We start from the raw sequence: 18,908 nt of genomic DNA on the forward strand, positions 1-18,908 counted from the left end.
CTGTTTTACCAAACATCAGATAAGTAAACTAGTATACTCCAATAAGGCAGGAAAAAGTACATCAAATACAAACCATGTCCTTAAGTTGATCTGTACTCTCCAACATGGTAGCCAATAGCCACCTGTGGCTATTTAAATTTAAATTAATTAAAGTTATACACCCTATTTCTATCGCAGCATTATTTACAACAGCTAAGATATGAGACCAACCCAAGTGTATGCACACAGATGAATGAATAAAGAAGAAGTGGTGTGTATGTACACACATAAACACACACACAGAGGAATATTACTCAGCCATAAGAAAGGATGAGATCACACCATATGTGACGACATGGATGGACCTAGAGGGTATAATGTTAAGTGGAGTAAGTCAGACTGAGAAAGACAAATACCACATGACTGTACTCATATGTGGAATCTAAAACAACAAATGAATAAACAAACACAAAGCAGAACCAGAGAGCAAACAAAATGGGTGAAGAGGGGTGGGAGATACAGGCTTATAGTTATGGAATGAGTAAGTCATGGGGATATAAGCTACAACACAGGGAATATAGTCAACGGTGCTGTAAAAGTGTTATATGGTGACTGACAGTAGCAAATTTGTGGTGACTGTAGCATAATGTATACAGATGTTGAATCACTATGTTGTACACCTAAAACTAACGGAATATTGTGTCAACTATATTCAAATAAAAAAATTTTAATTAACTAATATTAAAGTTAAATAAATTAAAAATTCAGTTCTCCCATCATATTAAGTAGCCCATTTCAAGCATTCAAAAGCTACATGTAGCAATAGCTACTGATTTGGAAAATGAAAATATGGACAATGTTATGCAATGACAGAAAAAACACCAATCAAGATGAAAAGGTAAGAGGAGAACAAAAATAACTATAAAACACTAGAGAAATTGCCAAGTAACCTGAGTGAGGTAAGGATAAAGTCTTTGAAGAAATTGAGGTCCTTCCCCTTCAGAGGCTCACATAGCTCCCAACAGTAAAATTAGGCTCTGGGAATTCCTCTCCCCTTTTGTTCAAGGAGGTCATATTTCCAAAAAGACAATTAGAGACCTAGAGCAGGGGAGAAGAGAAATAGAAGGGATCCTGGCCCCACTCTCCTCTACTGTCCCTCAAAGAAACAAGCTGCGGGAAGAGCATCAGACAGCTAGCTACACAGAAGACGCTATACCTGCATATTGACCACGACACCAGGTAAAGGGTAGATGAAAAGCAACCTGAACCCAGAGTTTCCCACATCACAAGATCTTAAAGCTAAGTGGGCCAGTTTTCATATTTCACAAAAAGGGGAATGAGCCTCAAGTCATACTAAGAAATGCAGTCAAAACCTTTGCACAGCCAAAAGCAATTTAAAACAGGTCTTCAAAAATCAGAATTGCTGGGGCGCCTGGGTGGCTCAGTAGGTTAGGGCCTCTGCCTTCGGCTCAGGTCATGATCCTGGGGTCCTGGGATCGAGCCCCACATCAGGCATTTTGCTTGGCGGGGAGCCTGCTTCCTCCCATCTCTCTCTGCGTGCCTCTCGGCCTAATTGTGATCTCTGTCTGTCAAATAAATAAATAAAATCTTAAAAAAAAAAAAATCAGAATTGTTGCAGGCAAATACAAAGCCAACAAACTCTATCTTAAGGCCATTTTATATATTCCTTCCTCACAAGTGTTGGCATTTCTAAGAATATATATGTATTTATAATAATATAGTTTTATGTTTTTATATTGTTTTTTGACTGGCTAAATACATTCTGAAAATGTCAAGATCATTGGGGGGAAAATGGTCATGGCTGCTCACACTGTTCTGGGTTATCACCAACTTTGATATAATAAAGTTCCATGAATAAAGAACACACCTTCCAACAACAAGCTTCTTTTTTTTCTTTACTTTTTTATTTAAATTCCAGTTAGTTAACATAGAGTATTAGGTTTGAGGTATACAATATAGAGATTCAACATTTCCATACAATACCTGCTACTTATCACAAGTGCTCTCCTTAATCCCTGTCACCTATTTCACCCATCCTCCCGCCCATCTCCTCTCTGGTAACCAGCAGTTTGTTCTCTATGGTTCCATAGTATGTTCTCTATAGTTAAGGGTCTATTTTCTTGGATTGCCCCTCTCTCTCTCTCTCTCTTTTTCCCTTTGCTCACTTGCTTTGTTTCTTAAATTCCACATATGAATGAAAACATATGGTATTTGTCTTTCTCTGACTTATTTGGTTATACTCTCTAGCTCCACCCATGTCATTGCAAGTGGCAAGATTCCATTCTTTTTTATGGCTGAGTAATATTCGTGTGTGTGTGTGTGTGTGTGTACACACACATACCACATCTTCTTTATCCATTCATCAACAGACACTTGGGCTATTTCCATCTTCTTTATCCATTCATCAACAGACACTTGGGCTATTTCCATATCTTGGCTATTGTAGGTAATGTTGCTGTAAGCACTGGGGTGCACATATCCCTATGAATTAGTATTTTGTATTTTTTGGGTAAATACCTAGTAACAACGTGCTTCTTTATAAGAATCCTCCTCACCCGAGGTGGGGGAAAATGGAAACACATTTAATAAGCCAGGCCATTACTAGAGAGAAATATTAAAATATAAAAATCAATTGATATCAATTGAAATAAATCAAATGTGTTAGAGAGTATAAAATATGTACTTGGGCAACTTGTAAGCAAGGCAGGAGAATGAAGGAGTTGGGCTCAGGGTAGAAGAGAAGAAATGGAAGTCATCAACCTGGGGAAAGTGAAAGAGGAGGAAAAATGGCAGAGATGAGCCCTGCAGAGATGTAAGAAAGAAAAACCTGAGGACAGAGGGGACTCCTAAGCTTGAAGTCAATGACACTAGATAGAGTCTTCTCCATTCTGGCAATTCCCAGGAAGAGGCCTCCAGAGCCACAGTCAAGCAATGGCTACCACTTTTTCTTGGGTAGGGGAGGGAGGGGTAATCTGGTCTCATTTGGGCTCATTTGGGCAGGGAAAACCGCAGATATATTATTTGATTATTTCAGAGTACCTTCAGCTTTCCCTCCAAAGCAATGAAGGAACAAACCAACAAATTAATCTCTCTTATCTATTTGTAAATTTTCCCTTGTAGGTTGGCAAATTATGGGTCAAGAACCAGAATGAAACTCATGAATTATTCAGTAAAAATCAGTCAATCTGTCTTTTATTTGGTAAGTATAAATAGCTAAAATCAAATTCTTTCCTGTTTCAAAAGGAAAGAAGTTAAAAGAATTGGAGTCTTGCAAGTAGGGAAGGGAGAGTCATCTCCTTCTGGGAAGAAAAAAGAAATGGGAGCCCAAGATCAGAGCAATCATTTACCAGGGTCATCCACTGCCCACAGGGTCACCCAATACCCACAGGGTTACCTAACATCCACAGTGCTGGCCCTACAGATGTGAAGTAAAATATAATTTGGGCCTAGAAGCCCTTTGGTTATACTCAAAATGTCTAACTCTTCTCATAGACTTATGAAGTGTATGACATATCATTATTTTGTGTTTGGTTTTTCAAACAAACTCTAATTTAAGTGGGTCCATTCACAGAGAAACCATTCCTTAAAGCACTATCGTATCTTATTCTACGTATCAGAAGATTCATCTAAAAATTTTCCGCTCCTCAGCAAAAAGATAAGCCATATTCCAAGCAGTACTCATTCATTCAACAAAGTTTATGACCACCTACTCTGAGCAAGGCACTATAAGTTAGTATACTCATCAGAGTGCTAACAATGCAAAAAAATTTTTTTTAATTTTATTTATTTGGGAGAGGGGCAAGAGGGGAGGAGGGAGAGGGAGAGATCATCTTGAGCAGACACTCCACACTGAATGTGGAGCCTGACGTGGGGCTCAATCTCACAACACTAAGATCACGACCTGAGCCAAAATAAGAGTCAGATGCTCACCTGACTGAGCCACCCAGGTGCCCCCACAAAAAAATTGTTTAACTGCTTTAGAAATAGGATGGAAAAATTCCATAAGATCATTGTACGGCATACCAACTCTTCAATTTTTGACCAGCACTGCTGACAGTTTTTGTCTATTCATTCACTCACTCACTCAAATATTTACTAAAAGCCTGCAGACTGCTATTCCCTACTTAAAAGAAGCTCACCAACTAATGAAAAGACAAGTAAACATTATCACAGTGCTATAAATGCTGAGTAGCATACCCTCCAAAGTACAGTGAGATTATATATATGTGTGAATATGTATAAAATTAATCAGTGCATCCCGTGGGCTCCACACACCACCTAATATTTTCCCTATCACTGGAATATTATCCACACCCCTCCAGTGAGATGATAAAGTTCTTGTATATGGCTGAAACTCATAATAATCAAATTTCAAAAAGGCTTCAACTGCTCAGCAAACACTAATCTAAGATCGAAGTATACCGTGAAGCCCTTATAACTCAAGGCTTACATTCAAGCCCTTATGGCATAACAAACCACACATTGACACTGACTTCCAGGGAAGAGAGATGGCACATCGGAGAAACTCCCCAGCTCCATGTCAGTCACATAGAGTCTGATAGAAAACTAAAGACCACTGGGAAGCAAGGGGTTTGAGTCCCAGCTTATCACTCAGTGTCTCTGGGCTGGTGCCTTATGGGACTCCACATCCTCATCTCAGATGAAGCTGCTGAATTAAGGCTTCTAAAGTTCTTTCCAAATGTTATATTATATCATATCATACCATATCATATGTCACCTTTCCAGTTATTATATATATTATAGGCTATTAGGTATATTATAATATATACTGTGTGTGTGTGTGTGTGTGTGTGTGTATGCATATACACTACAGTCTAAAGAATCTAAGATTCGAGGGCATCTGGGTAGCTCAGTTGATTAAGCATCTGCCTTCTGCTAAGGTCATGATTCCAGGGTCCTGGGATCGAGTCCTCTATCAGGCTGCTATCAGGAAGTCTGCTTCTCCCTTTCCTTTCCCTCTCCCTCTGTCCCTCCCCTCCCCTCTGCTCATGTTCTTTCTCACTTACACTCTCTCTCTCCAAAAATAAATAAATAAAATCTTCAAAAAAGAAAAAAGAGTCTATGACTCTAGTTATACATATTGGACAAACCCATTCAATACTTCACACGTTTCCCAAGGGCTACAGGCCCTAATGGATGCATTCCACCCTCCCAATGTGTTGAGTCTGGGTACAAAGGCATTTCCTTCAGAATATCTCCTCAAAGAAGGGGAAGAACCTCAGAGTTTCCTCCCTGAAATTTACTAGACTTTCTGCACAGCTGGGGAACAAACCCACAGACCACAAAGTGGCTTCATAAGGTAGGAAGCTTGATCTCATTACCATTTATTTGCCTGCATGAAGTTTGACATTTGTTGAGATCATAAAGGAAGGGGAGAACGCCAGTATCGACTCTGACTCTTGGTCTTTGGTACATTATTCTAAGTTTTTAGGAAAGTCCACAACACCGGAAATATGAGGAAGTTTTCTCCGCTTAGTACCTTCCCTCCCTGGGGCAAGGAACAAGGCCTTGCTGCTGCTGTAAAATAGGTTAGTGTTGCCACTTTGCCTTAAAGCCAAACAACAGACTAGATGGTATCAAGGAAGCTTCCAGCATCAGAGTCTGTCATTCTGTGACTTCCCTCTTTGGAGCAAGTCAATTAATGAAAACCCCCTCTGAGACTCACAGTAATAAAAACAATAGGAGATTTCTTCAGGAATGCACTGGCAAAATTAAAATTCACTCCCACAGAAACATTCTCAAGCAGTATAAGTTAACCTCTTTATTCAATGGCAGATATTGAGGGAGAGAGGACTATGCAGACAGCATACTCACAGCTTTGATAGAAGACAGAATGTACCCTCCTCAGATTTCATAAAGCAACTAAGGCCTTGAAAAGGAAAATAATTGGACGCTTGGACAGCTCAGTCGGTTAAGTGTCTGCCTCGGCTCAGGTCATGATCCCAGGGTCCTGGGATCGAGTCCCACGTTAGGCTCTCTGCTCTTTAAGACCAAATGTGCAAGGAGTCTGCTTCTCCCTCTGCCTCTCCTCCTACTCATTCTCTCAATCTCTCTCTCTCTCAAATACTAAATAAATAAAATCTTAAAAAAAAAAAAAAGGAAAGGAAAACAATTACTCTAAAACCCAGTGAAGATCATATTACCCCTCTAAATACTTGGAATTAAAAGCAAAACTTTCATACTTGCCTGTGAGGCCCAGGCTGGTGCAGCCCCTACCTCTCTCTCTCTCTTTGGGGCTTCATCTTCCTGGTTTTAATACTAGTAAGCTCCAGCCAGGCTATTCCTTTTAGTCCCTGCCTCAGGCTGTTAGCACATTCGCCCTCCCAGGCCTAATTAACTTCTACCTACCCTTTAGGTGTCAGCTCTACTCACACTTCCTCAGAGACTTCTTCCCTGATCCCACACCACCTCGGCCCTCACACCACTTCACACATCCCCCCACGCTCCCACCCCACCCCCACAGGCCAGGCTCCATTGTTATGTGCTTCTTAGATCTCTCCTTCAGAGTACTTACAAATAATCCTATGTCTGAATATTTGACCAATATTCTCCCTATCGCCCACTGGACCATAGAAGCTCCAGGAACCCAGAGCTGGGTACGAATGTGCTCACTGTCATGTTACATCCCTAGCACCTGGCACAGAGATGACTGAGTAAGGAATGAAAGACTGAGATGTGGTTGGTTCATCTGCAAAAACCCTGCCTGCTTCCATTTAATCCTTCTAAGCCATACACCAGATTAAGGTGGGAAGAGATATCAGGTATTACATTTTATTTATCGATGGTCACATAATAAAACTAACTGGACAAAATTAACAAAAATGACCTAAGACGTAAAGGCAGTAAAGGGAAAGGAGAACAGCCGGATGGCCCACCTCTCTACTGCCGGGAAAGGTCTAGAGTCCAGCCCCACCAACCCCCTTCAGCCTGTATCTTTATCACCGGCTTGCTCCCCAGGTGGCCTGCTCCAGAAGTAACCCCCAATCTGAAAAGACTCACCCTGACTATACATCACCCAATTCCTCTTGTCTTAGCAGCCCCTTCAGTTCTGAGAGTTTTGCCGCATAAATCATCCTAAGCCTTTACTTTTGGGTTTTCTAGAGCTGCAGCCAATCTGCTGTGGGGCTTGTGAAACAGGTGCAAAGTCGGACCCTAGTTAGGGGCTATCAGAACACGAAAGGCACTCTTTTACAAGCCCATAATTCACAGCTTCCTAGAAGAGGCCTTTTCAAAACCTTTTTATCTCACATTTAGGGAAAAAAAAAAAAAGTCTTTAACATTTCAGATTAATCCAGCTGCAGAGAATCAATAACTGACTACCAAGACTAATGTAAAAGCTGTATCAATGCCCTCTTAAAACAAAGAGAAATGTATACAGTAAGAAATCAGTTATTTGGGGCACCTGGGTGGCTCAGTCAGTTAAGCAGCTGAATCTTGATTTCAGCTCAGGTCATGATCTCAGGGTCGTGAGATCAAGCCCCATGTCCAACTCTGCACCAAGCATGGAGCCTGCTTGAGATTCTCTCTCTCCCTTTCCCTCTGCCCCTACACCCTTCTCTCCCTCTGGCAGGCAGGCAGGCAGGCAGGCAAAGAAAGAAAGAAAGGGAGGGAGGAAGGGCGGGTTAGGGAGGGAGGAGGAAAGAAGAAAGGAAGGAAGGAAAGAGAGAGGGAGGGAGGGAGGGAGGGAGAAAAAAAATGAATGAATAAATAAATCAGTTATTCAAGGATCCCCAATTCAGAAATCCCAATCTGGAATAAAAACGAGAATTTTAAGTGAGCCAATAAACAAAGTCATATTGTTTCTTCTAAAGCCTGCCACAAAATCCATGCCTTTTTTTTTTTTTAAGATTTTATTTATTTATTTCAGAGAGGGGGAGAGAGCACCGAGAAAGAGGGAGAAGAAGCAGACTCCCTGCCGAGCAGAGAGCCCAATGTGGGGCTAGATCCCAGAACCTTAGGATCATGACCTGGGCCGAAGGCAGATACTTAAAGGACTGAGCCACACAGGTGACCCAAAACCCATGCCCTTTAGCCGTGTTTATAAGACAGTTCCACTCTCACACAGGGTCTATTTAGTCTTATTTTGTACCAAAGGCTAATAAAATATGACGTCTGGTTTCTACATCCATAATATATTAGACTCATAAGACCATAGGGAAGAGGAAGCTATTAGGGGCTGCTACACTGACAGTAATGTCAAAAGCTAACCCAATAGTAAGCAGCACCTAAAATGTACTCAACTCCTAGTAGTTAGCTATCAATAAAAACTGACTGAATAAATTAAAACCACTAAAAGATAACAAGATGTTTCGCAAACAGGCACCATCTTCTACATAAACAGAGAGCCTTTCATTCCTTAGAAGCAGCTAAAACCATCCCTGAATTACAGTGAAACTGTACAGCCAATGAACTTATAGTAATAGAGTCTGAGTATTACAAAAAAACAAAAGGTAAATCATAAGCAGTAAACTCTTCAAGAAGGCGGAAATGCAGATTCACCTTAGAAAAGTTCCACAAATTATAAAACTGCTTTCATATTTCAAGATGTGATTTCCCAACTCACTTGTAAGAGTTGCCTCCCTGGAATGCCACATTCCCAAACACAACCAGATAAATGCATTACTAGAACATACCCATCAAGGAGAACAAATGTGAAATAAACCATCTTTCCTGGTTCTCCAAAAGAAAACTAAATTTTATAACCAAAGAACAAGTCCAAACCAGCAAATTCTTCATCAATAGGATGTGAAAATCTTTAAGACCAAAATATTAATACATGAAAGATTAATACATGAAACATTTTATTCAGGGGCTCCTGAGTTGGTTGAGCCTCTGCCTTCGGCTCAGGTCATGATCTCGGGGTCCTGGGATGGAGCCCTACATCATCAGGGAGTCTGCTTCTCGCTTTCTCTCTCTCCCTCTGCCCTTCCCACTGCTCGTTCTCTCTCTCTCTCTCAAATAAATAAAATCTTTTTTTAAAAAAACATTTTGTTCAAAAACTATAATTCACATGCACTATTTCTTATAAAGGAACTCACTGTCAATTACAAATAACTGTGATCATTCACCAGATGTTTCCAAGTTGTCAGAACCAGGAATAAACAGTACATACTTTCAATAAATAAGGTGATTTTTGATGGTTCTCATTCAACATCTGATTCTTTGGTGGTCCTGGAAGTACTTAGATGATTAACAAAACTCAAGTTTTTTTAGGTAAATTCAAAGTAAAGCTCAAAAAAAGTTTTTTTGTTTTTTGTTTTTTTAAAGAAACAATGAATTTGACACGTAGCTTAGAAAGGCCAGTTCAAATCAGGGAGTCAGAAAGGAACTTCAGATCACTGTCCCATCCACCTTCTCAGTTTTTAAACAAGTAAATATCTAAAACTCCTGAGCAAGTATTGTCTGTTTTCTCCTTAAAGATCACAAAAGACAAAGATTCCTCCTTTTACTTTCATTATAAACCCCCCTTTTTACTTCCTTTCCCTATCCCCAAAACAAAACCAAGCATTAAAAAGGCAAACCTTTCTCTGATTTACATAAATTGCCTACTATAATGAATCTCTTCGTCCCAGTCATCCAGGCCAGAAACCTTGAACTTACATGTTCAATTCCTCACCCCCCTCCCTGACCTAGTCAATCCCAAATACAGTCAATCCATCCCTTCTAGCTTCTTCCCCCTGTCTCCCTCTGGACTTTCTGTTCCCACTGCTACAACCCTAATCCAGTCCTCCCACAGCCTAACCAGACCCCCACTTCCCAGCCTAAACCAGAGCTCTCTGCCACTGATAAACCCGCACAACTGAGGTCCAAACAGCTTTCCACCATGTAGTCTCCAACTGTGTGTCCAGCCTCACCCGGGACCTCTCTGCATTCAAACATTTTGCCTCACCTAACAGAATCTTGCTAACTCCAAACACTGGAATCTCTACTTTCTTTCCTTCCTCTTCTGCTCACTCATTCATTCATTCAGCTAAAATCTCTTGAGCACCAGCTGTGGGTCAGGCATCGTGCTAGGTTGTAGGGATACAATGATAAGCAAAAACAGGTAGTACATGTCCTCACAGAAATGGTAAAATACACTCTTTGCTCTTCTGTGCCCTTCAGAAGCGAGTTCAAACCCCTCTGTGAAGTTGTTACCACCCTGGGCGGTAATAATCTCCATGTCTCTTGGATTCCTAAAAAATACCTTTGCAGCTTTTGCCATATTTTGCCCTTCACTGTGTTTGTATTCGCTGCCTTATGTATTTGTGTACCCCCAAAGCTTTAGCACAAAACTCCACACTGAAAGCTAGCTCACCTAAATGGTGGTTCCTTCTCCAGCAATTTCGAACCATTTCTAAGTTTTAAGTTTCTTTTTTTTTCACTTCCTATGAAAATGCGTCAAGCGTCTTTTTTCTTTTCCTTTTCTTTCAAGCACAAAGGTGTATTAAAGCTGTGGGTAAGTATAAGTCATTTGCTTTGGGCTTTGGAATGTGTTTATGAACTTACAAATGAGAACATCTGATGTCTTAGGAATCTACTTCAAACAAAATAATGAAGCCGCCCCATGGTGATTTGGCATAGAAAGAACTTGGACGGCAGACAGCTCCCCACTGGACACTCTGACAGCCCATTTGGATCCCTCTGTCAGGCCGCCTGATTAAGACTGCACTGAGTTTTAACTGAGTCTGTAGCACCTTGGTTAAATTTTGTGTTTTTGTCAGGCTCATCTCAAGCAAATTGAAAGAACTGAATCATGATTTGTCCTTATGAAGATTAGAGACAGACTACCCACTATGAAGGTCTAATAAGTCAAAACAGCAAGTATGTTTTTAATGATTTATTTATTTATTCTAGAGAGAGCGCACACTCAGGGGAGAGGGGCAGAAGGAGAGAAAAACTCAAGCAGACTCCACACTGAGCAGGGAGCCTGACTTGGGGCTCAATCCCATGACCCTGAGATCACGACCTGAGCTGAAACCAAGAGTTGGCCGCCCAACAGCCTGCACCACCAGTGCACAGCAAGTATTTAATTAAATCAATACCTAGAAAGTAAAATTTGACTCTAGTATGCCACTGAATTTAGAACTGGCTGGTTTGTGTATACACAGAAATGTGCATTTCCTCATCACATATACTATGTGGTACTCTTGCTGGTTATATACACACACACATACATACACACCTAAAACTTACATGTTCAAAACAGAGGAGGAGAAAAAGTAGCACTGAACACTGCTGGGTTATTTTTGCAAGGTTAGGATGGAAGAAAGGAGAAAGAGAGAAGAAAGGGGTAAACACGTCATCTTTTAAAGCTAAAAAGTTTTCTTTCTGAGTTTTTAGGAGAATCCTATGTAGAAACGATTATATCTTAAGTTACAACAGTTAAGATCCAACATTTCACTAGAAAGTCTGCAAAAGAAGTTTTCAGAAGCTGGGCTTCTTTTGTTTTCATCCATCCTATTAATATAGAATGATAATTAATTCAATTTATTTATTAATTTATTTAGTCCACTGAAAGGGGGATAAAAAAGCAAAATTATACCCACAAAAGTGGAAGTAGAAAAATCATTTTCATTACCAGCACACATTCCTAGATACGGCCTAGACATAAAGTTGGTGCCCACACTGTCAGCAGCTCACTTCTTACCAAAGCCATCGCCACTCAAGTTAGAAGGGCCAGGCCTGCCAGGGAGGGGCGAAGCCCTTCTGCACCCTCCCCACCAGCCTCCGGCTCAAGACAACTGGGAACTTGCTAGAAGCCTAAGAGCATGAACTCCAGGGCCAATTAACCGCAGCCTGAATCCCAGCTCAACAACTTAACTACGAGCTCAGTGACCTCTGAGCCTCAGCTTCCTCATCTGTAAAATGGTCATAATGATGGCACCTAACTCCCAGGGTTCTTCTGAAGCCTAAGTGAATGCATACAGAGCACAAGAACACTACCTAGCCTAAGACTATAAATGTAAACTACTGTTATGATTTGCTTTTTATTCCAAAATTCAACTATATCTCCTCTTCTTTCACTATCATAGCAACTGATAATGAGAGCTGGGGTACCAACTGGCCCTAAGACTCTGTAAGATCATGTATTTGTGCATGTCCATAAAAAGCATTAGCCTTTCCATTAAATTAACCTACTTGCCATATTATTTGAAATATTTTAGATTTATTTATTTTAGAGAGAGAGAGAGAGAGCACGAGCAGGAGGGGCAGAGGCAGAGGGAGAAAGAGAAATTCCATCCATCTCCCCTCTGAGCACAGAACTGAAAAGGGGCTTGATCTCACGACCCTGAGATCATGACACGAGCCGAAACCAAAGGACTGTGCCACCCAGGCACCCCTGACACATATTAAATTGAAAACAAAAATCAAAAATAAAAAGGGTTCCTTCTCACTCCACTCCCACAAATATTTCCAGACAAGGGAAGTTTTTCTGTATTTCTCTCAAAGATGTCCTAATCCACATTCTGTCTCATACCTATTCTATAGACTATAAAAGAAATCATTCTTCTATACATTATTTACTCAAGAATCCCTGGTTGCATTAATATCAGGGTGCTTTAATAGAGTTTAAATGAAAATTGAACATTTTAAATTATTTAAATCTTCAGTTGAGCTAATTAGTCCTCATTAGAGGCTGCTCATTCTTCCATACTAAAACAGTGGGTGAAATGCTTCGAGTCACTTCAGAAACTGCTTAATATTCAGTCCCCAGAGTATGTCCATGAAAAGTTCTCTCCTGCATTCTCAATACCTTTCCTTTGCAAACATAGTGAGAGGAGAGATAAAAGTGGACAAGGCTGGAAATGGAGACAGACCCTCTACACTATCCTTCACAGCAAACTGGCTTTCCATGTGTTAACATCCAACCCTGTTCCCATCATCATAGTCAGGAGGGGCATACAAAGGTTACAACAATTAACATATTTCATCTCGCTAACTTTTGAGCCAAAAATATGTGAGCCAAGTTATAAAAAGTAAGCCTCTATTTGGATTAGAGGGCCCCATTCCAAAACCAAAGAATTAGCCTTTCTGGAGAGCTGCGTGTTATTTGTAGCTTAATCAAATACAGATAAATCTTTGAAAGGCTCCCTTTTTATGGGGCTATTTTTGTTCCATGGGTGTGTTAGCCTATACTCTGATTTTAATCCTGATCTGTGAAATCATAACCCAAGGATAAATGTATGGCTTTCTTATCAACCATATTTTACTAAAACTACTCAGGCCTTTATATTAAGATGATAAATTCTGTATTAAAATCACACAGAAAATTCAGACTTTCATTTCTAATAAATCACCTCACCTCATGGTGCCACTTTGTTAAATTTTCTCCACCGGCTTCTCAGAAGGTTGCCATTACAATCATGGAGTGCTATCATTCCTCTTAGAACTAACTAAACATCTGCGCAAAACACAGCTGCGTCCAGAGGACCTACAGCCTAATATTTAGAGTCTACTTCCTGATTCAAAAATAATAGTTGCATTTCCAAGGTGATAATTTAGCCAGAGAGGTGGCATTTCATTTATACGTTCAGTGAGTAAGTACACAGTTATAAGGCTGTACAAGGCCTGTGTGATAATGTATGTAAACACACTCCTTTCCCTGGAGAGGTGTACAGTATGATTTGACAGTCGAGACTTTTCTCCCCACGGGACATCCTCCACAGAGAGAACACAGGTTACTATACATGCTTCCAGGGGCTTTGTAGACTCTCTCATCCTACGCTTCCCAAAGAAGCAGCACTGACAAGATGAATTCCCAGGCCTCTGTCCCTCTTCCTTTTCTTCTCTCTCTCCACCGTTTGTCCACCTCTTTCTCTATTTATTTCCTCTTCCTTCCCTTGCTCCTCTCTTCCTAGCCCTGCCTGTGAAATACGGACCTTGACATCTCCTCTGTCTTCCCCCAAATCACATCATTCTCGCAGTTTTATCAACCCTTTGGGGAAAACTCCCCAAATTTAAGAACGTCAAGTTGATGCAATGGCCCTTAAATTCCTTAAACAACATGATCAAAATGGAATGCCTGATGTCCCCATTAATCCCAATTCTTCCACACTACTTCTTGCTCAGTGAATGGCCCCGGCAGGCTCCCTGGGACCGAGGTAGTCTTAAGGACTTCTTTGCCTCCTCTTTTGCCTCAGCAGCCCCCAACTCACCCACCTAATCTGTTGCCAGTCACATGGATTCAGATCTCTTCTTTCTACCACCACTGCCACCAATCCTACTCTAGGCCTTTATTTCTTCCCCTTGAACATTCTAGAATTTTCCTAAGTGGGCTTCTACTTCCACTAACCCATCTTAGATGATACCGTAATATTAACTTTTTGAGAGAAGATATATGTATCTCAGAACCAGAGGGTCTGGTTTCCAATTCTAGCTCTGCTACATCTTCATTCTGTGACCTTGGGCAAGTTACCTAACCTCACTGTACCCTAACTCTCACCATCTCCGCACACTAAGGATGAGAATAGCACCCGCCTCGTGGAATTGTTGTGAAAATAAAGTGAATTCATGATTAATAGTTGTGGGACACCTAGAACAGCACCTAGCATGCATTTAAACACTCAGTAAACGTTTGCCATTATTTGCCATTAGCCCCAATCCGGTCATACCATGGACTTCCCCAAAACCCTGCAGGAGTCCAAAGGCTTCCAATGAAACGGCAGATCCCCACCCCGCCATTCAGTCTACACCCTGCTGACCTTTCAACTTCATATTGCACACCTCCATGGGACCTGAATACATACCAGGTAAACTGGGGGACTTACTAGTCCCTGAACCCACTCTGGAACCTCCTTCCTCATCCTTGCTGTTCTTGTTTCTGGGATCTCTCCTGATAAAACTCTGTCCATCCTTCAAGCCAACTGTAAGTCCTCCAGGAAGCCCTTTTCTAAACACTTCAACCAAACATGCTCCCACCTGCCTGGGAACTCCTCTTAGCACAGGGCCTATGTTAACCTGAAGACAGTTCTCTGTCTGTACTGCTCACTGCACCACTGTCATTCTCCCTATAGGCTTGTGGCTCCTCAAAGGTCCTATGCGCATTCATCATCGCCATACTCTCCAGCACCTAGCCATGAGTAATATGTTGGGGGTCACAAAAAAGATGGAATCACGGCTAATCAGAACCATGGCCACCGCTGTGGAAAGGCAGCTGGGCAAGTCCAAACCAAGAGAAATGTATGCTCTGCCCATACTGGAGTCCTCGTCATAGTTTCAGATGACATCGAAACTTATAATAGAAATGGGATGGTCTCTCCAGCGAGTCTTTCTTTATAAGACACCAGAAATACAGTAGAATAAATGTAAGAGGAATGGGATTTGTCACCCTATCCTAAAATACCAACATTAAAATACACAAAAACAGTTCCTCACATATGCTCAATACTACAATCAAAAAACCATCCAGCAACTGTGTCTAGTGGTTAAAGGCCATTTCCTGCTAGATCTACCACTTAGCCATCCCTAAAGAAGTAACTCAGACCTCAACGACGGAAGCTTGTTCCATGATATATTAACAGCCTCCAGCATGTCAGTCACTGCAGAATGGAACACCGTGACACATACACAGTCCCTACCCTCAGACGCACAAGAGGGCCCCAAACCCTAACCTCACGAAAACAAAGCCACAACAATGCACATTGCCAACAACAGAGTGCACACTCAATAAACAGCAGTGACATCATCCAGGTACCCTGGGTCAGGGAGCAAGCCGGGCAGTCCTCCATTCTGTCTAGGGGCAGAGCTGTAATCTGACACCACGGATTTAGACCTCATTGCCGCAGCAACTCTGGGCATTCATAAGCAGCAGCAAAGAGCTCTTTCATTCCCACTTCGGCCTTCAGCCATTCAAGAAGCATCCTGCCTCCAGCACCACTAGGAGAAATTCCCCAAGACATCAGTTTCAAGAATCCCTATGGTGAAGTGACAGTTAAAGATGGTTTGCCCTCAAATAAAAGATAATGCTCCTAAAAGTGGAGAATACTTTCACTCTTCAAATGCCTGGGTGGTACCTACAAATCCTTAGGCAGATCGGCCAAAATCCCTTTTAAGGGGACAAGTCCGAAGAAGCTTACTATGGTTCATTAAACTCTGTTCATGTAATTGCATGTTTGGTTAAACAACAAAAGTCAAATTAAAATGTTTAAGTTAAAATATATTGGACTACTGTGCAGCACCAGCTCTTTTAAGGAGAACACACTCAAGTCAGTTCAGCCTTCCTATTCTTTATTATCTGTTGCTTTTATTGAGTGGAGGTTTATCTCTCTTTAATTAAATTTTTATTGCCCTTAAAAGTACTAAGATAATCCTTTCCCTGTAAATTAATTGCCTTTCACAGAAAACAGTTCCCTATTCTTATTTTACACTCTCAAATCCTAATCCCACAGAGGCAAAGTAACCAAAGAAAGTAAATCAGCACTCCTATACCACTTCCTCAAAGACAAAGAAAGTAATACTCTGAAGCTTGGGGGCACCCAAAGAAAATCACCCAATAATTTCTCACACAGGTAAAACCTTACTCATAGATAAGACTTGGGTATAGCTACCTCCAGCCAAACACGTCCCACTTTCCAAAAACGAGCTGCAGAAACAAAAACATCCTGCGAGACAACAGAAGCCTTGTGAACTGGAAAGCTGAAGTGCTCCTAATACACACACTTCCCTGTACTCTGTGGGTGCCCCATAAATACTCCCCAGCTGATTCACAGGCCAATTACAGCGGCTAGCAAGGACAGAGAGTCTCCCTGGTCCTACTCTGGGGAGTGTTAGGTAACAGAAGGTTGCAATTTGTGGTGGTGGCAAGAAGAGCTAATACAGACAAAGGTTTAAAAGGAGTGGGCTGTTGACAGGTCCACATTATGTTAACTTTGCCTACACCTCTCCCCAGGCACCTGAGTCTTTAAAAAATGGTATTGTTACTTACACCACTTGGGGTGGGGGGTAAGTGAATAAAACTGCCATAAAGGTGCATAGGGTTCCCTCACCAAAAAGCCAACAGGCTAAAAGGTTGAGGAAAAAAAAAAAAAATAGAAACTTACTTTTCATAGACCAGCTCCTCATCGATGGAGAAATAGTGGGTATTTACTGTGCTTTTTGGTCTATTCCTTAAAGTAGCAAAATATAACCGATCTGAAAGACAAGTTTAAAAGACGGGAGAAAACATATGAGAAGTAGGGCAGCTGAACGTGGAGAGTGGTGATAATACACGAGAAGATCAAAATAATAACTGCTACCCATTATTTAAAGACCCCAGTAACACGTGGAATTCTTGCAGAAACCTGATCCCTCCCAGAAACCCAGAGACCCAAGAGCACAACAGAGAGGCGAGAAGGGGACCCAACTGAGACACTCAGCTAGGGGCTGGGGGTGGGGGCAGAGTTCCCACATCTCCCCTGTTTCAGGCCTGCCGGAGCGGACAGAAGCTGGGGGTACCCGTAGAACTGGAGATGCAAGTTTGGCTCAGAAATCTCCAGACCTCAGCAGCTGCGGAAGGGGAAGAGAGGCGAGCCTGCAGCTCCGAAGACTTAAAGAAGAGGAAGGGAGGAAGAGACAGGGAGGTGTGACTAGGGGGTGTCCCGAAAACCGAGGCGATCAAGGGCGGGATAAAGGAGACCGAAAAAATCAACCGGAGCAGGATCCCCACGAGCCGCTGTGTGCAGAAGCCGGACCGAACCCGGCGCTGTCCCATTGCCGGGCGGGAAAGCCATCCGAGGGAGCTGCAGAGGGAACCAGGGACGCAAGAAAGACAGAGAAGCCGGAAGCAGGGGGTCCTCGGGGAGAAGGTAGTACCGAGAGGGGACGAGAGCGCGAGCAGCGGCTGCAGGACACCAGGGGCCCGGGGAAAGCCGGAGACAGTGGTTGGGACGTAGGGGTAGAAGTGAAGAGTTGGGGGCGAGGGAGGGTTGGAGGATGCGGGGCGGCTGCTGCTCACCTTTCATGAACTCGCAAGCCCCGATTAGTTCCCCTGACTCCGCTGCCATCTTAAGCGAGATACGCACGGGGGAGGACTAGGTCGTGGTCAGCTGAGGTCACCCGCCCCCGGGGGCTTCCCCACTGCCCAGGAGCCGGGAAGCTTGCAGTCCCGAACACCGAGCCCGCCCGACAGAGGCAGCAGGCGCCGAAGGCGGAGGCGGCTGGGGGGTCAGCGCGCGGGGCGCCCCGGGGACATTCCGTGGGGAACCCGAGCCCGCTCCGCGCGGGGCGCACACGCCCCAGGCTGTGGCCGCTCCGATTCGGACCCGGCTGCTGCCGCTGCTCCGCCGCCGCCGCGCCAGGGAAACGCAGACCAGCTCTCACGGCCGGGCAAAGTCTTCCCCCGGCTCCCAAAGTGATCATGGAGGAGGAGACGTCTGGCCCCGATCGCGCCCGTGGCTACTCGTGCGACAGCGGGCAGAACTCCGGTGCCCGCCGGCTGGCAGCAGCTGCTCCGGCTCCTCCTTCGCCACCTCCTTTCAGCAGCAACTCTTCCTCCTCCTCCCCCCTAGGTCCGCCCTCAGACCTTCCTCCCCGCCCTCCCTCAGCCCCCTCCACTTTCACGGCTCCGCGGCCATCCCTTAAAGGGACAGCCCCGCTCCTTTCTCGGTGCGGGCCCCGCGCCCCAGTTACCAGGCGCCCCGCAGGTCACTAGGAGCCAGTTGCTAAGGCTTTGTTGCCGTCCTCCAATTGCTGTACGGGAAACGGGGCTCTGGGCCCAGGGGAGCCGGGCGGGGCCTCCAGACCAGAAACTTATGAATGAAACAGTGGAGTAGGGAGTGGATGTCGGGAAGGGCGCTCTTGCGGCTTCACTCGCAAGGATGCGCCGGCGCCCCCTTTTCTGCACCCACTAAGTCTTCTTAGATTTTTCTTCTCTGTCTCTCTCTCGCCCCCTCACCCACTTTCTCCTAAACTCTTGGGCGCGCGCGCGC

At 43.3% G+C, this 18,908-nt stretch overlaps 1 protein-coding gene across 5 annotated transcripts in view; it reads right to left on the minus strand.

Annotated features, from left to right (window-relative positions):
- Positions 1 to 18,478, minus strand: part of CDC14A (cell division cycle 14A) — a gene marked incomplete at its 3' end in the record, with an annotated part of 171,167 nt that extends 152,689 nt beyond the window's left edge. For all 5 annotated transcript variants that reach the window (XM_080801548.1, XM_080801546.1, XM_080801547.1 and 2 more), the window contains exons 1-2: positions 17,936 to 18,478; positions 17,043 to 17,133 (exon numbers count right to left, since the gene is read on the minus strand). In XM_080801548.1, the coding sequence (XP_080657674.1) occupies positions 17,043 to 17,133; positions 17,936 to 17,984 (140 nt within the window). In that variant the 5' untranslated portion in view covers positions 17,985 to 18,478. The remainder of the gene's footprint in view (positions 1 to 17,042; positions 17,134 to 17,935) is intronic.
- Between the last annotated feature and the right edge of the window lie 430 nt (positions 18,479 to 18,908).

This window comes from Martes martes, assembly GCF_963455335.1.
Source record: "Martes martes genome assembly, chromosome: 4".
Lineage (NCBI taxonomy): Eukaryota > Metazoa > Chordata > Mammalia > Carnivora > Mustelidae > Martes > Martes martes.